Source organism: Nyctereutes procyonoides, unplaced genomic scaffold (assembly GCF_905146905.1).
Source record: "Nyctereutes procyonoides isolate TBG_1078 unplaced genomic scaffold, NYPRO_anot_genome, whole genome shotgun sequence".
Classification (NCBI taxonomy): domain Eukaryota; kingdom Metazoa; phylum Chordata; class Mammalia; order Carnivora; family Canidae; genus Nyctereutes; species Nyctereutes procyonoides.
Window position 1 is genome coordinate 55,476,349 of NW_026575140.1, and position 18,051 is coordinate 55,494,399.

The window sequence follows — 18,051 nt, forward strand, 5'->3', positions numbered from 1 at the left end:
ATCAATTGAGTTAAAAGTGAATTCTCTTTGAGGCATAATATAGTTTAAGTCGGGCTTTTATCTCTCAAACAACCGAAAGGGTTCTAACACATAGGTGCCCTGCACTCACCAAGGCTTCAAAATACATCTGGTAATAGAATGACTAAATTCTCTTATGAAAGAGAAAGCCACATACTATACGCAGCAATGTCGGGGGCAGAGAAATTGCTTTCTGGTCCTTCTGAGCTCAGAAAGTCTCCCAGCTGGAAGGGAACTCCACAGAGAGGCTGGACTGGAAGCAGCGGGAGGCCACTCCAGGTTGTCCATATGGAGAGGCCAGTAGAAGGAACAAAGGTCCAAAGCCACCGCCCGAGCCCACTGCAAAGCCCAAGGATGTCAACATTACCCGAGATGATGCTCTTGCCATCTCTCATGAAATCGATGCCGTGGCAGGTCATGTTGGGCACAGTGATCCGCAGCAGCTCCCTGTTGGACAGCGTGTGCCACACTCGGATGTCTTTCTTGGCACAGGTGGCAAACAGCTCGGCGGTGCCACTGCAAAGGAGCCACCGTGAGAATAAAGAGGTGTGGCCACACAAGACGCACACTGATTCTTAGGTGCACACTTGACTCTCAGATGTTACCGCACCGGGACATCGGGAACTGTGTCTTGTAGCATTAAGTATGTCAAAGCCTGATGGCCTTACAGAAACCTGTGTAAGATGGCATTCAGTGCCCACAAGACATCTGTGGATCATCTCTTGCAGCCCTTTGCCCGGAGGAGACAGGTTGAGACAAAGGTGCTCGGGAGGGAAATGCCAATTTCAAAGTCTTTAAGTGTCCTGGTTGACTGGAGATCAAATAGGTCTGTGAGATGTTGATATTAAGAGACACTAAACAAACTCTTCCTGACAATAGTCATCATAATTTCAAAGAGAAAAAAGACACAGGTGCTAGAGTTTATGTTTGCAGATAACCTGGAGCAGTACTTTGCTTGGTTGTGAGAGAATATGAGCTTCTGGACAAGGAAGCAAAGCCCAGAGTAATTGATCTATTTTTTTAAACGATTTTATTTATTTATTTAAGAGAGAGAGAGAGAGAGAGAGAGAGCACTAGCAGGGGGAGGAGCAGAGGGAGAGGGAGAAGCAAGATTCTTCACTGAGCAGGGAGCCTAATGCAGGGCTCAATCCCAGGACCCCAAGATCATGACCTGAGCTGAAGTAGGACACTTAACTGACTGAGCCACCCGGGTACCCCCTGCTTTTTTAAAAGACAACTTGTAAATAAAGTGAAAAATACCATTACATCAAAAACTACAGACTATTTCAATTTGGATAAGAAAAAGGAGTAATACTCAAGTATAATAAAGCCCAGCTGCTTAATAAATATGAATTTATAGCTACAGTCTCTGTGGAGGTTGAACTAACTTTTAGATGTAAGTGCTTCTCAAGAAATGTCTACATTTCATCAAAGGCACATTCAGGACAAGAGCTCATATTTTAAGACCATCTCTCTTTGGAATTAATAGAAAAATAAATGGATCTTTTTCCATAGATTTAGCTTTGGGGCTCAAAGAGAAATAATTATAATGCTGGACTAGTTACCTAGAAAAAATGTGGGCTGGAATCGGATGAGGAGATGCAGCTGCTTGCCAGACAGTCCTGAGTAACACAGATCAAATCAAGCCAACTTTAGAGGATAATATTTATTTAAAATAAGAGAGGCTTTATATAAGACACTGCCTTCAGTGAAGGACCCCCTCCTGTGGGGAAAGTGAGCTTTTATTTATTTTTATTTTTTTAAAGACTTTATTTATTCATGAGAGACACAGAGAGAGGCAGAGACACAGGCAGATGGAGAAGCAGGCTCCCTTCAGGGAGCCTGATGCGTAACTGGATCCCAGGACCCCGGGATCACACCTTGAGCTGAAGGCAGACGCTCAACCCCTGAGAAGCCCCAGGTGTCCCAGGAAAGTGAGCTTTTAAAGAGGCATGTGGACTCCTCATGAAAGTCAAATATCACGGATTTGAGCACACCTAGAGAACTTTCCAAACTCTCCCTACCCTTGACGGATGGTCTACTTCTTCAGGAATCTAGTTCAGACATGAACTTTTCCAGTGTAGACTGTCCCTAGTTTAGGATCTGAAAGGTTAAATTCCAGGAAAAAAAAAAAAAAAAAAAAACCAAACTGATCAGATCAAGACGGCTCCCTGGGCCCACGTATCTCCCATCTAAAATCCTGTGAAATGAAGAGACGGATGCAGATGCCAGAGACAGGGGTAGAGGTAGAGGTAAATACAGGGAAGCAGGAACAGATTACCATCAAATTGACCAGAAACATTGAGGACCAAGAGAAACCAGCCAGATAAAACCCGCAGACAGACAGAACCAGAGGGAAACACAAAGTATCAAAATCAGGAGGAGAGGGTAGCTCTCGTGATGTTGTAGGCACGAAGTGGTCACACAAACCTTCCTGCAGATGGCAATCAGAAGCACTAAACAGGATCAACAATGAGAACCTAAAATCCTAAAGATGCTGAAAGCGTTTAAAAGTAAGCAGAAACCAGGGAGCAGTTGTTCTTGTAAAAGTGCAAGTGGGAAGGGTTAAGAATCATGACCGTGTTGCTGGCTAATCCAAGGATGCCCCTGACTCCCACAGCTGCGGGGGCCATGGAAAAGCGCTGCCAGGTAAACTGTTTAAAGACGTGTTAACAGAGTCAAGGGCTGGAAAATGTATTTATTTAAAAAAAAGATTTTACTTATTTATATGACAGACAGAGAGAGCATGAGCAGGGAGGGAGGGGCAGAGGGCAAGGGAGAAGCAGAGGCTCCACTGAGCAGGGAGCCTGATGTGGGACTCGATCCCAGGACCCCGGGATCATGACCTGAGCCAAAGGCAGATGCTTAACCTACTGAGCCACCCGAGGGCTGGAAAATTTAAAGGGGGAAATCCTGGCAGCAAGAGATCTACTGGAGTCTAACCTAAATTCAAATTATAAACATTGCCCAAATTCCCATCTGACAGCTAAAGTCTATGTGCATGGGAGAAAACCCAAGAGGAGGAAAAAGCAGAAAAGCAGACACAGAGCAGAGAGGACTCTTTTAAAAAATTTCTATTGATTTTTTTTTTTTTTTTTTAAGGATCCTATGTTTGAAGACAGAGCTACATGGGATCAATCTGAGCCGGTGGTTTTTTTGTTTGTTTGTTTGGTTTTTTTTTTTTTTTTTGGACTTTTTAACTGAATACATTCATCAACTGGGTTCAGCTTGCAAGGCAGAAAGCTGGACCTTACAGGCTAAAAATATCAGAAGCCAGGGCCTGAGGTCCTAAGAACAGCTGAGAATTAAGAGGAAATCTCTAGAAGCAAGGAAACCATGGGGAGGATGAGCTTCATCTCTGCACAAATACTTGGGTGAATGCTAAGTTCTGCAAGCATGCAGGAGTACCCAGAACCTGTATATGAAAGCTACAGTGGGAAGCCATAAGAATGTCAGCTGCCGCATTCTGTGAGAAGGACAAAATTTGCAGGTTGAGTCCAGGCCAATAATCCTCAGAGAACACCAGGGAATTCAGAGTTAGTACAATGTATTATCTATCATGCTGAGTTTTCAATGAAAAGTAAGCAGATATGCAAAGAAATAGGAAAATATGATTTGGGGAACAGGCAATCAAAAGATCAAGGTGTTGGAAAGACTTCAAAGCAACTAATTTAAAATATATTCAAAGTATTAAAGGAAACTATGATATTAGGGCGCCTGGGTGGCTCAGCAGGTTAGGCACCTGCCTCCAGCTCAGGTCATGATCTCAGGGTCCTGGGATCAAGCCCAGTATCAGGCTCCCTGCTTAGCAAGGAGTCTGCTTCTCTCTCTGCTCCTTACCCAGCTTGTGGTTTCTTGTGCTCTCTCTCTTAAATAAATAAATAAAATCTTAATTTAAAAAATTTAGGGGGGGGGATCCCTGGGTGGCGCAGCGGTTTGGCGCCTGCCTTTGGCCCAGGGCGCGATCCTGGAGATCCAGGATCGAATCCCACATCGGGCTCCCGGTGCATGGAGCCTGCTTCTCCCTCTGCCTATGTCTCTGCGCCTCTCTCTCTCTCTCTCTCTGTGACTATCATAAATGAATAAAAATTAAAAAAAATAATAAAAAATAAAAAATTTAGGGGGGATCCCTTGGTGGCTCTGTGGTTTAGTGCCTGCCTTCGGCCCAGGGCATGGTCCTGGGGACCCAGGATCGAGTCCCACGTCAGACTCCCTGCATGGAGCCTGCTTCTCCCTCTGCCTGTGTCTCTGCCTCTCTCTCTCTCTCTCTCATGAATAAATAAATACAATCTTTAAAAATATAAAAAATAAAAAAATAAAAAATTTAGGGGCACCCAGGTGGCTCAGTTGGTTAAGTGTCTGTCTTCAGCTCAAGTCAGGATCCCAGGGTCCTGGGATTGAGCCCAGTGTCAGGCTCCCTGCTCAGTGGGAAGCTTGCTTCTCCCTTTCCTCCTTGTTCATGCTCTCACTATCTCTGTCTCTCACTCTCTCTCAAATAAACAAATAAAATATTTAAAAAATGTAAAGGAAACTATGATACCAATGAATTAACAGACAGGCAATATCTAGAAAGAACTAGAAATATCATAATCATAAATTATTATATCAAATATACATACTTATGACTTAAAGACTGATAAATAACAAACAATACCATGAATAGTTTCCAAGTCATGTGAAGTCAGGGAGGGGAAGGTACAACTACAAAACATGATCATGACACAACACAAGACAAGAAAAGGAGACACAGGGACTCTAGGGTGGCTCAATGGTTGAACGTCTGCCTTGGGCTCAGGTCATGATCCTGGGGTCCTGGGATTGAGTCCTGAACTGGGCTCCTGCAGGGGAGCCTGCTTCTCCTTCTGCTTGTGTCTCTGCCTCTCTCTCTGTGCCTCTCATGAATAAATAAATAAAATCTTAAAAAAAAAGGAGACACAAAAAGAAGAAACATACTATATAGAAAACGTCTATAAACTCATTAGATAGAAATAAGCACAAGTGGATTAAATTCTATGAAAAGACCAAGGCTGGCCTAAAACAATACGAAGAGAGACATAGTTTCTTTTGCTACGGTGCATGTCTCTAACATGTATTATTAGCTCATATGCAATAGGCAAATAGGCACGTGATAGCAGAATGTTGCAGAAGTCATAGCAGAATGTTGCAGAAGTCGCTTTGGTTCATCCAGACATTTTTCCCAATAGATTAATGCCTTGGCACATGAAGGACTAGTAGCTGAAAAAAATGTACATTAACTGAATCCGCAAGGAAAGGAAAAATGCAGTCCTTTGTGGGATGCTGGTATACCCCATGCTCTTCCTCTTCTTTTTTTTTTAATTTTTTTTATTTATTTATGATACTCACAGAGAGAGAGAGAGAGAGAGAGAGAGGCAGAGACACAGGCAGAGAGAGAAGCAGGCTCCATGCACCGGGAGCCCGACGTGGGATTCGATCCCGGCGCTCCGGGCCAAAGGCAGGCGCCAAACCACTGCACCACCCAGGGATCCCTGCTCTTCCTCTTCATTCAGTTTTCTCCATAGCTCAGCAGGGAGATGGAGGAGAGAGCAAAGCAGGAATGGGTAGTAACCCTGGATAGATTTCTTTTTGGCATCATGAAATGTTCCAGAATTAGATTATGATGGCCGCACAACTCTGTAAATGTGAACAAACAGACAAGCAAATACAAAACAAAAGAACAACCCACATTGAGTTGTGAACTCTAAATGGGTAAGCTTTATGGCATGTAAATTATATTTTAATAAAGCTGTTTCACAAAAAAGAAAAACAAGAAAAAAGGAGGCAGGCGGGGGGTGGGGGGAGAAGAGGTACAAACCCTGAATAGGTCAGTAACTAAGTAAGTATTTGAAGAGATAGTTAAAAATTGACTCTTAGAAAAGGCCCCCCCAGGGCCAAGTAATTTTACAGATTGATTCTACTGAGCTCCTTAGAAAAAGAGGAAAACACTTGATGGGATGAGCACTGAGTATTACACTATATATATTGGCAAATTGAATTTTAATTTAAAAAATATTAAAAAAAAGAAAAAGAGGAAAAAAGTAAGATGAAAAGAAAATGACCAACCAAATCTCAAAAAAGATCACCCTGGTGGGAAGCACCAGCTGTTTTCACTATGAGAAACGTATAAGGGCACTTGGGCAGCTCAGCTGGTGAAACGTCCATTTCTTGGTTTCGACTCAGGTCATGATCTCAGGGTAGTGAGATGGAGCCCCATGTTGGGCTCTGCACTCAGTGGGGAGTCTGCTTGAGATTCTGTCTCTCTCTCCCTCTGCCCCTCCCACTCATGCTCTCTTTCTCTAAAATAAATAAGTAAAAAAAAAAATTTAAATAAATAAATAAATAAATAAATAAATACAATAAATAAGTAAATCTTAAAAAAAAAAAAAAAACGTAATTGCAATGACTCAGGGAACCCAAATACATTTCATGATCTTAAGGACTGAGTTTCTAAAGGGAGTCTCACCACCCATAAAACAATGATTCTGAGCTTTGTAAATTCATGTCACATACTGTGGAAGGTCAGAACAAAAACTGTCCAATCAAGTTCGTGGGGTGAATGCCACCGAAGATAAAATGTGTTTCAAAAGCAAATAATGGCAAACCATGACTTGACTATTTTTTTTATATCAAAACTGCTGATGGTTGTTTGCTTCATTTGTATCATGTAGGATTTACCAAGAATTCCAGAAGATTACTGAGTGGTCCAGAAGACCTCTTGCGTCCACCACCATTAAGTGTGCCAAGTCTAGAAGACCCAAGAGGTATAAACAAATGACTTGAAAGAAGTTTGGAAAAAAGGCACTACTGGGGCACCTGGTGGCTCAGTCGGTTAAATGTCTACCTTCGGCCCAGGTTATGATCCTGGGGTCCTGGGATCGAGTCCCATGTCAGGGAGCCTGCTTCTCCCTCTCCCTCTACTCCTCCCCCTGCTTGTGCTCTATTTCTCTCTCTCTCTCTCGTTGTCAAATAAATAAATAAAAATCTTAAAAGAAAGAAAAAGAAAAAGAAAGAAAGAAAGAAAGAAAGAAAGAAAGAAAGAAAGAAAGAAAGAAAAAGGAAGGAAGGAAGGAAGGAAGGAAGGAAGGAAGGAAGGAAGGAAGGAAGGAAGGAAGGGCAACCGGGCATTAGTAAGCTTTTTCCAGACAGTACTGGGGAAACAGAAAAGTTTCCATGATAAGTTTATTAGAAGAGCCAACATTCTAAAGAAGCCCAAATTTGAACTGTGAAAACTAATGTAGCTGCTGGGTGAAGGCAATAGGTATAACCAGTGTTAAAAATAATTATCAAATAATAATAAAACATCAGTATTATATTTCCAATTATTATAATTAATATTAGATCATAATTGTTATTAAAATAACTGACCAGCATTGAAAAAATTGAGGACAAAAAATAATAATTATATTAATACATGTTGAAAAGGTATTAATGAGATAAAATCAAATTTCTTGGCACACTGCATCAGACCTCCATGTTTTCACTGAGTGTGGGAGCCAAAATACTTTGCTCTTCTACTTACAACGGAAAGATAATGTCCTCAACAGCTTCAAAGTGACAAGTTGCAATGAGAGTCTCTTTGAAATCCGTGAAGTTGATACGATAAATGTGTGATTCTTCTGTTCCTACAAAAAACTGATGTCCTTCCCCTCGAAGCGTGATAGAAGTGATGCCACCTTGTAACTGGACTTTCCTTTATGGAGAAGCAGAAAGGTGAAGTAGATTCACTCCATCATTTGAGTACTTGTTACAGAGGATACAAATCTGGTATGACCTAGGACATGCCTTCAGGGAGGGGACACAATTGGAAAGGCAGGAGTGACTCACAATAGTGGGTGCCCATGGTCAGCAGAGGGAGAGGTCAGCAGGGTTTACAGTAGTTTGGGGGGCTTCTTCGGTGAGAGAGAGTCTAAAATGGGTTGTGGAAGGATCTGGACAGATGGAACATTCCAGGAAGACAATGGGCACAAACGATCATGGCAATTAAGTACTTCATTAATTCCATTTCCGGGAAATAATCCCACAATTGGGAGGGAAAACCTTTATGTCAAAGGAGGTTATTATAACTGTAGTGAAAAGAGTACAAAGTTGGAAACAACCTAAATATCTAATTGCAATGCAATGGTGAAATCATCTACGGGACAGCAGGCAACTTCTTAAGATATTGGCCAATTAAAGCATGTTTCAAAGATTCTGTATGTTTTACCACAGTTTTTTTTTTTGTAATTTACCACAGTAGTTTTTAAAAAGATATCAATGTTGAGAATGTTTATGACGTTTACCTTAAGTAAAAATAAATCAGAATATATTATGTACACAGGGAAGTACAGTGATTTTAAAATGTATACGAAGAACACAAGACAAGAAGAAATAACAAAACATTAATAGTGGCTGTCTTTGCCCAACTTCAGGGACTCTTGTCTCTTCGTCCATATTTCAAATCCTACTGCTTCCCAAATGTCTCAGGAGTGTGAACAAAAAAAAAAAGCATATACATGAACAAGTCCCTAAATACCCAACCTTGCTCTACAACTAATTTACTTTTGACAGTAAGAATGCAGTGGAGATTCTTGTGCAAGGGATCAGTGTGGGACGGGTAATACTTCACAAATATCCTTTTGTTGGTGGGATGCAGAATGGTTAATGAAGAAAGGACTGACCCCAAGTCACATCCTGGCTCCTTCACTAACTAGATAGAGCTCTCTGACCCTGGATAAATTGTCAGAAATCTCCTAGCTTCACTTCAATTGGCGATAGAATAATTTCTCCTTCGTGGGGTCGTGGTGAGGATTAGAGATAATGTACATGAGGCCATGGAGGGCAGCCATTAGAAATACTGGCTATTGGCATCTGGGCTCTCTAGAAGACAAAGTGAAGCCCAGGGCTCTAGGGGCAAGGCCAAGGGTCCCTGAGCTTCAGCAGTCTGCTTCATTATACTACTTCCTGACTTCTCATGGGAGCAACTTTCTCCATCCACAAAAACCCAATGAGGCAGAAATCACAGCATCCAATGGGAGTACATGCTATCACACTAGGTTAGTTTGGAGATGCGTACAACACAAACCCTGTAATAACTTCCTTGAATTAATCATCCCCATGACAGTGGGAACATTTGTATATTCAGGACAAGGTATTTGAAAATTAGGGGGTGAATTTTTTATACTCACTTCACATATCCAGAGTCTAACCAACTCGGCTCTTAAGTAGCCTCCTTCTCTTATTCCCCTTCTCCCAGACACAGACCTTGTCCAAATGCATTCCCAAGAAGACCTATCCAGAGCACTGAGTTTAAAATTACAAACTTGGGGGTATCTGGGGGGCTCAGTGGTTGAGCATCTGCCTTTGGCTCAGGGTGTGATTCTAGGGTCCCGGGATCGAGTTCTGCATCAGGCTCCCCAGAGGGAACCTGCTTCTCCCTCTGCCTGTGTCTCTGCCTCTTTCTCTATGTCTCTCATGAATAAATAAATAAAATCTTTAAAAAAAAAAGAAACCTCCGTTCAAATGAATTAACCACGAGAATAGTGCCTGACACATAAGAGGTACCCACTGCATAATAAATTTCACTGAATAAACAAATTTTGAAGGTTTTGAGATTTGAGGTTATTTCTTGGATTTTTTTTTCTTTTTTGAGAAAGAGAGAGTGCACGCACGTGGGAGGGGGAGAGAGAGAGAGAGGATCTTAAGCAGGTTCCATGTATAAGACCAAGTCAGATGGGGGGGGGAGGCTCGATCTCCCCACCTTGAGATCATGACCTGAGCTGAAATCAAGAGTTGGACACTCAAACAACCGAGTCACCCAGGCGCCCCTGCTGGTATCTTTATAACAGCATCTTATTACCTCTGTTATGATTCAGATTTATAAATGAAATAATAATTAATGTACTTATTAGAAGGGCAATGTCCCCTTGGGTAGTCGTGGACTACTTTGGTTTGATTCAACATAAGCTATTGTCTTTTCATTGGCAAAGAAATAATCTATTGTGATTCCAACCACTCATTTTAACAGTGGTTAAAGATTAAATTCTTTAACCAAATATCACTTTGGCAATTATTGCCAAATAGTTACTGGCTTTAAGCAGACTTCCTTCTGGTGGGTCCTTCCCCATTCCAACCCCGTGGAGTCTGGAACTTACTTGATAGGTTTGTAGCTGGGGCTTTTACAGAAGACCAGCAATCCGGCTCCGGAACCCACCAACAAACCCCCCATCTTCAGGCATCTGATGGCAGACACTCCCTAAGGGGTAGAAACAACATTGAGAGAAAAGCCAGATGGTTTCGTCGTTAAGAATCAGTGTGTGGGGGCGCCCGAGTGGCTTCGTCAGTTAAGCGTCTTTCTTCGGCTTAGGTTATGATCCTGGGGTCTTGGGATAGAGCCCTGGTCAATGGGGAGCCTGCTTCACCCTCTCTCTCTGCCACTTCCCCTGTGTGTGCTTGCTCGCTCACTCTCTCTCTCAAATAAAGAAATAAATAAAATATTTTTAAATTAAAAAAAGAATCAGTGTGTGAGCTGACACACATGTAACAGACATGGGGCATTGCAAAGGACAGGTCAATGCTGCCACATGTTGCCTGGACAAAACACATGAAGGTATCACCTGTGACATACCCCTAGGCTGGCCACAGGGCTCAGTGCCAAGAATGAGCTCTCCTGGTCCTTCAAGGAGCAAGCCTGTTTCATCAGACTTCCTCCCTTTAAAACCACCTGTGCGTTTTGAATGTATTAAAAATTAACACTTTTTATCTATCTATTGGAATGAAGTTACAGCAGAAGGTATAATAAGCGCGGGCAACATTAGTTCCACAGTGGCTACTGTTTACGCCAGAAGTTAATTCTTATACTGCAAGGAGATCATATCAACATCCAAGGAAAGCACTAAGAACCCTTATTGTTTGGTGACTATATTTTCTGAACTAAAGCATGCAGTATATAGTCTTACCAATAATAGACATAAATTCAAAGCCATCTTCAAAGTGTGGGAAGATATGATGGTCATTTTATACCCCCACTATGAAGTTATAATTTTATTTTATTGTATTTTTTAAGGACTTTTAAAAAAGATTTTATTTATTTACTCATGAGAGACACAGAAAGAGAGAGGCAGAGACATAGGCAGAGGGAGAAGCAGGATCCATGCAGGAAGCCCAGTGTGGGACTTGATCCTGGGACTCCAGGATCACACCCTAGGCCAAAAGCAGATGCTCAACCGCTGAGCCACCCAGGGATCCCCTGTATTTTTTTAAGGATTTTATTTATTTATTTGAAAGAGAGTGAGCGAGAGAGAGAGAGCAGGGGAGGAGCAAAGGGAGAGGGAGAAGTAGACCCTCCACTGAGCAGGAAGCCTGACATGGGGCTCGATCCCAGGACCCTGGGATCGTGACCTGAGCCAAAAGCAGAAAGCAGATGATTAACCAACTGAGCCACCCAGGAGCCCCACAATGTTTCATTTTAAAGCTTTCAGTAATAATACAGCTAATGACTTTACAGGCACAAGCCTAATAAATTTTTTTTTAAGATTTTATTTATTTATTCATAGACAGAGAGAGAGACAGAGAGAGAGAGAGAGAGAGAGAGAGAGAGGCAGAGACACAGGCAGAGGGAGAAGCAGGCTCCACGCAGGGAGCCCGACGTGGGACTCGATCCGGGTCTCCAGGATCAGGCCCTGGGCTGACAGTGGCGCCAAACCGCTGCGCCACCCGGGCTGCCCAAGCCTAATAAACTTTAACAAACTTTACAAAATAAATATTATGTCTTTTCAAGTTATACTAAATTGAGTTTGCCTATTCTGGTTCAAAATGCATTTTATGTTTTAGAAGAGAAAGCAAGACTCAAGAATGTTAAGGCACGGAGCAGAATTATGGACTCCCCTGTCCTGCCCGCCACCTTCAGCTCCCAAAATGCTACAGCAGGACAATGGGATAAATGCCCAGCCCATGAGGAGACAACCCTGGAGTGAGGATTCTTAGCATGTGTTGGGGGACTTAGGGAAGCAAGGGATAAAGCATTCAACAGAGCCTCAGAGTTACCTATGTGCGATTTCTAAATAAACTTTTGAAACTATAAGCAGGTTCTGAAGCCAGGATGCATGAGTTCAAATTTCAGCTCTGCTACTGATTAACCATGAGATCTTGAATAGTATGTGCCTCAGTGTCCTCATCTGTGATGCAGGGATGAAAATGGTACCTATCTCATCAGACTGTTGAGGACCAAATGGGGTAATACAAAGAAGGTGCTTTGCTCCGTGTCCAATATGCCAACATTTAGGGATCCTGTACTGTTTTTAATATTAGTATTATGACCACCATCATCTTAGTCTTACCAGGTCCGTTAGAAACAATTCCAACCCCTTTACCCTTCTAACCATAGAGTGGCCATTTAAGTAGTGTTTCAAAATGGGTAACAGCCCAAGGTCACATAATATTCCAACCAAATGTCTTCAGTGATATCTCCTATCCTTTCATTCCCTAAGAATTATTTTCTTTCCACTTGCATAAGTGGTTCCACTTGGAACCACTGCTGTGTGGAATTTACCATCAGACCTAAATGCCTAAATGGCTTAGGAGTTAAAGTATTCACAGTACCCCCATCAATGGCACTTAAGTACCAACAACTTGGGGAACACTAAGATGGCCAGCATCTATTTTTGGGAAAGGCATTTAGATCCCAAGTGCTGTAGGGGGAAGGTGTCAAAAATAGGCAGATTGGTATTTTTCACATAGCGTTAAATGGAGCCCTTTGGAAATATCTCAGGAGGTGGAAATGGCAAGGCTCTGAGCCTTGCCCTCCTTTAACTGGGCTGCTTTGCTTTTATCTGTTTCATATCCTGGAATTCCCCTCCTAAAAATAACTTGGAAAACAATGTCTAGACTACACCTTGATCTCTGGTGGGATTATTTCTAAGCCTTTCTCTATCCATACTATAGCGTTCTCTCATTCTTATGCATACTCTTAAAAGCTTGAACATTAAATGATGGTGTGATTAAGTAAACTCTAACATCTTCCCTGGGCATGTGGTGCAAGATTTCAAGTCTTCTGGGGAATATCTGCTAAGTGGGAAAGCATCTAAGTTGAGAACCATCTGTTCTATTATCAGACATGCGATAGGCAGGTGCAGAACCTAGCACAAGCTCTCAAATTCAAAGGTTAGTGGAAACAGCCCTTGTAACTTTCTGCAGGTCCTGGAAATAGCAGCTCTTATTTTGTGAGACTACCCTCTGGTCATAGATTTTTTTCTTTTAAATATTGAAGTCTTTCTGGATTTTTAATCAGAATTGTTAGGAACTCTGCAAATATAAATAATCCACATTTTCTAGGTCTTGCTCATGACTTACAATGCTGGCTGAAGCTAAACTCTAAGATCTGGTTATTAGAGGGGTGGCTGGGGGGCTCAGTTGGTGAAGTGTCTGCCTTCAGCTTAGGTCATGATCTCCAGGTCCTGGGATCGAGCCCCACAGCAGGCTCCCTTCTCAGTGGGGAGTCTGCTTCTCCTTCTCCCTCTACCCTTCCCTACCCTGCTTGTGGGCGCTCTCTCTCTCTCAAATCAATAAATAAAATCATTTTTAAAATAACCTACTTATTGACTAGGACGAAAATTACATATGTATGTATGTGTATATCCGGTGTTATAGATCAAAAAGCACATTTCTTTTATATATGATAAGAGGGCTGTCAAAATTCTGGCACCAGTATGGGTACAAATCAGAACCACAGGCCCGGTGCTTGAAAAATATAAAAAACATGTGGTCTGATTCCCTAACTGGGGACACCGAGGAAGTTTGCTCTATATATGAACCAGAGATGAGGGCTCAGAGAAGTCAATGCACCTTGCAAATTTTGGTGTGGCCCTGGGTACAACACAGCCTTCTTCTTTTGTCCACATTTTTTTTAAGATTTTATTTATTTATTCATGAGAGACACACAGAGAGAGGCAGAAATACAGGCAGAGGGAGAAGCAGAGGGAGCCCAATGAGGGACTCGATCCCAGAACCCCCGGGGGGTCACGACCTGAGCCAAAGGCATATGCTTAACCACTAAGCAACCCAGGTGCCCCTTTTTCCCACAGACTCTTGACATAGGTCTGTGCTGCCAGTGGAGGGAAGAAATCACCAGAAAAGAGCAGGGCAGGACAGATGCTGGCGGTCTCTACTTACCAGACTGAATTTGTCCTTCACAGGCCCAGTGTCTGCCAGCAGTTTGGTCCTTGGGTTCATTTTCAGAATATCTCCAGTTGTGGTGCCAAGGAAGAAAAAGCTATCATCGTCAGCTATCTGGGGATCAGAGACAAAAAGGGTGCTAAAGATCTGTGTTTTCTCAGTGATGCCCAATAGCTCCGATCAGGGATGGGACAAATTTTCTCTGAGGCCCCATTGGACATCTGACCTACAAAGGTGCCCATGGCTACTTCAGTCTCTATGGACTCTAAGATGAGTAAGAACAGCTCTGAGGGGGACAGAATCAAAGCCAACCTCAGAACCAGGAGAAAGGTTAGACTCCAGCTAGCCTGTGCATTTCACTGGAAGACTGTGTCTGGTGTTAGATATGCATGTGTACATATCCTGCCAGTTCCGGTTCTGGAGACACCACCTCAGAGTGCCTAGGATGAAGATTTACTCCTCCAAGGAGAACATGTGTTTGCTTTATCTCCTATTTTCCAAAGTCTATCTGCGTATGACAATGATGTGTTAAATAAGAGAAATAAGTCAGTGGAGAATGGAGTTGTCCATATGCATGTAGGAGTCCACCGTAAAAACATATAACTCTTCTTTCCCAAAGTTGTGTCTAGGCAGCTCCTACCTTCTGAAAGGAGCTACAGAAACAAGACCCTTCCTCACCTGTATCCCCTCAATCAGCATCCCTTATGTCCAGACCACCCCTCCCTACCCCTCAGCCCAAGGTATGTGTACCTATGTATGTGCACACATGTATGCACACACACACATGCATGTATACACACACATATACCCCTTGGCCAATATTGTTAACAGGAATTTGTACCAATGTTTACTGACATTAATACTTAAAAGTAATACTTACTGTAATACTCATGACTATTCTTTTCATCTGACCTGTTTGGCACTCAGTTGGCCAGATTTTTCTATTTGGGAGATCCAGTTCCCATACTCGAATGGTCCCACTATGGAAGAGAGACACAATCAAATGGAAATCTATTTACTAATCTCTTTATCTCATCTCTGTTTTCTGCATTCCCCTGGAGGAGAAGCTGAAGGGAAGAGAACTGGATATTTCTGAGGGTTTCTTAGGCCTACTGTTCTACTTAAAATCTTCCACTCAATCCTTACAACCACCCTCCGAGGTAGGTTTTATGATCCCCTCTCTCCTCCAAATGAGAAAACACAGCAGAGCAAGGATTCACACCCAGTTACCCACTGTAGTCAGAGCAGACATAAATACAAATAAACAAAGGGCAAACCAGAGTTCACTAAGTATGTTTCCTTCAAGGTTTGCAGTTGTGAGAAGACCTTTTCAAGGAAAGTGCTTCATTATGGAGAGCTGTCCTCATGAAAAATGAGACTAAGTAAACAGTGGGCCAAAGAAAATCAGCCCCTGACACAAAGGCTTGGCATATACTTGGCATTCAATCACTGCATGTTGAGTTAATCTGAATTAATAATTGTATAAACATATCGTGGTCAATGTCACAGCTGAAGCTAATAGTCGAAGGCAAAAAAAAGATTAACTTAAAAATAGATGGATGGGGGGGGGCACCTGGGTGGCTCAGTGGTTGAGTGTCTGCCTTCAATTCAGGGCGTAATCCCAGGGTCCTGGGATTGAGTCCTGCATCGGGCTCCCCACAGGGAGCCTGCCTCTCTCTCTGTGTCTCTCATGAATAAATAAATAAATAAATAGAATATTTAAAAAGAAAATAGATTGATGGAGGTGCCTGACTGGCTCAGTCAGAAGAGCATGTGACTCTTGATATCAGGGATTGTGAGTTCAAGCCCCACATTGGGCATAGATATTACTTAAATAAATCAATTTAAAACAAAATAAAAATTTAAAAAAAGAAAAAGAAAAACAGATCAGTCAAGTTCAGTTTTCCTCTTTTTTTTTTTTTGGCCTCCAGAGTTATGCACATAATAAGTGCTCAATAACTATTTTGTACACATTCTCATTTGAATAAAAATATACTTCTCATTTGAATTCTTATTTTGAGTACTTTCAAAATTAAAAAAAAAAATCAGCTTCTCCATGGCCCTCCTGGTAGATGTCACTTGGATGCCAAATTGGAATTTGCAGGATCTCTCATGAGGGACAATATAATGGAATATCTGAAACTGGGGCCAACATGGAGGGTACTGTGGGTGCTGTACCAGAAATCTTACTTACGAGTACTTACTTACTCTTAGTTATCACTGTTGCATGAAATTAAAGCAGATCTAGAATACAGACTGTCCTTAAAAAATAAAAAAATAAAAAATAAAAAAAAAGTTTGGGCAAGGAGGGCTTCAAATCAAGGTTTGAATCCTGGAGAAACACTGTCCTTGGATGTCAGAGTGGGCTGATGCCTGCAGCTGAGGCCGCTGCTGAGGAGCAGCTGGACTCTGGTGATACAAAGGCTTAGTGAAGCCACTTTGCAAACCCCAAAGAAGTGACAGTACTGCATGGTCACCAGTGGCCTCAGAAGACAGGGAAGGATGAGGCCAGATGCTCCAGGCTCAGGATGCTCTCCTAATAAGATTCACTCCATAGGGGGTTGGCTCATTCAACCAGCTAGGTTCATGGCCCCTACGTAAATCCATCCTCGTTATTAGCCCCAGAAAAAACGCATGCTGTATATCACAGGGAGGGGACAGGACACAGTGCAGATGTAGAGCAATTCTTTGCTCTGGCTGGAAAAGCAGCCAGTGGTGTGTGCCTTTCACAGATGGGAGACCACAGATGGGATGAACAAGAGGGTTCCACCCAACATGTACTCCGACCCGACATTCATAGCTTTCGGACCTTTACACTGGCACACCACATCATGAAAGAGGATGCTTTTGTGCAGGTATAACCTTCATCTCCCAATCCAGAAAGGGCCCTGATTGGTGAATCTGTAAATTAATATCTTCTGTTAGATGCTGGCTCTCAGCTTGGTCTCCATTAGCTGGGTAAAAGCTAGAAATTATCTCATATGGCCAATAGTCAGACATCTGAAACTTCCTGGCACAGTTCATTTGCAAACTATCATTTCAGGACACCTAAATCAAGACAGGTGCTAAGCAACATCAACCAGTGAGTGGATCTGTGCAATCGTGCACATTCCTCTGTGAGCATGCACTGTAGATAGTGCATGATCAGCAACAAACAGACCAGACCCCAAAATGAATTTAGCAGAGAAGCAGTGGCTCCTCAGTAGGAAGCACAGAATTTTCAAATAACCATATTTAAAGACTTTCAGTTACAAGGCTTTTTAAGGACTGCAAAATCATGCAAATTATGATGTAAGGTAATTTTGCAGGACGAATACTGTGTTCCCCCAAATTGGAATGGCCATGCTTTCTGCCCAAGCAAATAGAGTGATGTACGAGTTCTGAAAACCCTGACTGCATGCAGATGCGTACTTTCCAGCAGTAATGAACATCTCATCCCGGCACCTCGAGAAGATTATTGTGGTGGCATTCCCCACGTTGAGACTGGCTGCAGGACTGCCACAGATGGCTTCTCTCTTGGCTATGCTCCACACGACCACACTGCCAAAACGAGAAGGACCAAAAGAGTCAGGGGAAGATGGGCTCTTGAAATAAGAAACAGTGTTTTTAGTAGTTCTAAAGAGAGAGAGAGAGAGAGAGAGAGAGAGAAACAAAATAATTATTTTGACCCCCAGATATCTCCTGTGCCGCACTGGTTATAATATAATAATTATTTTGACCCCCAGATATCTCCTGTGCCGCACTGGTTATTAGAGGACAAACAGGTGACACTTAAAAAGATTTTGAAGGAAAATGAAAATGAGGCTAGAAACCAGTGACCACCCCCCCTCCATCAATGAAGTCTGATGCTAAAATAAAGACATTTTC

At 42.4% G+C, this 18,051-nt stretch overlaps 1 protein-coding gene across 2 annotated transcripts in view; it reads right to left on the bottom strand.

Annotated features, from left to right (window-relative positions):
* Positions 1 to 18,051, bottom strand: part of CFAP52 (cilia and flagella associated protein 52) — a 41,666-nt gene that overhangs the window by 11,875 nt on the left and 11,740 nt on the right. For both annotated transcript variants that reach the window (XM_055306492.1, XM_055306493.1), the window contains 6 exons: positions 17,596 to 17,724; positions 15,061 to 15,164; positions 14,182 to 14,294; positions 10,167 to 10,267; positions 7,556 to 7,726; positions 386 to 534 (listed from right to left, as the gene is read on the bottom strand). In XM_055306492.1, coding sequence (XP_055162467.1) covers positions 386 to 534; positions 7,556 to 7,726; positions 10,167 to 10,267; positions 14,182 to 14,294; positions 15,061 to 15,164; positions 17,596 to 17,724 — 767 coding nt within the window. The remainder of the gene's footprint in view (positions 1 to 385; positions 535 to 7,555; positions 7,727 to 10,166; positions 10,268 to 14,181; positions 14,295 to 15,060; positions 15,165 to 17,595; positions 17,725 to 18,051) is intronic.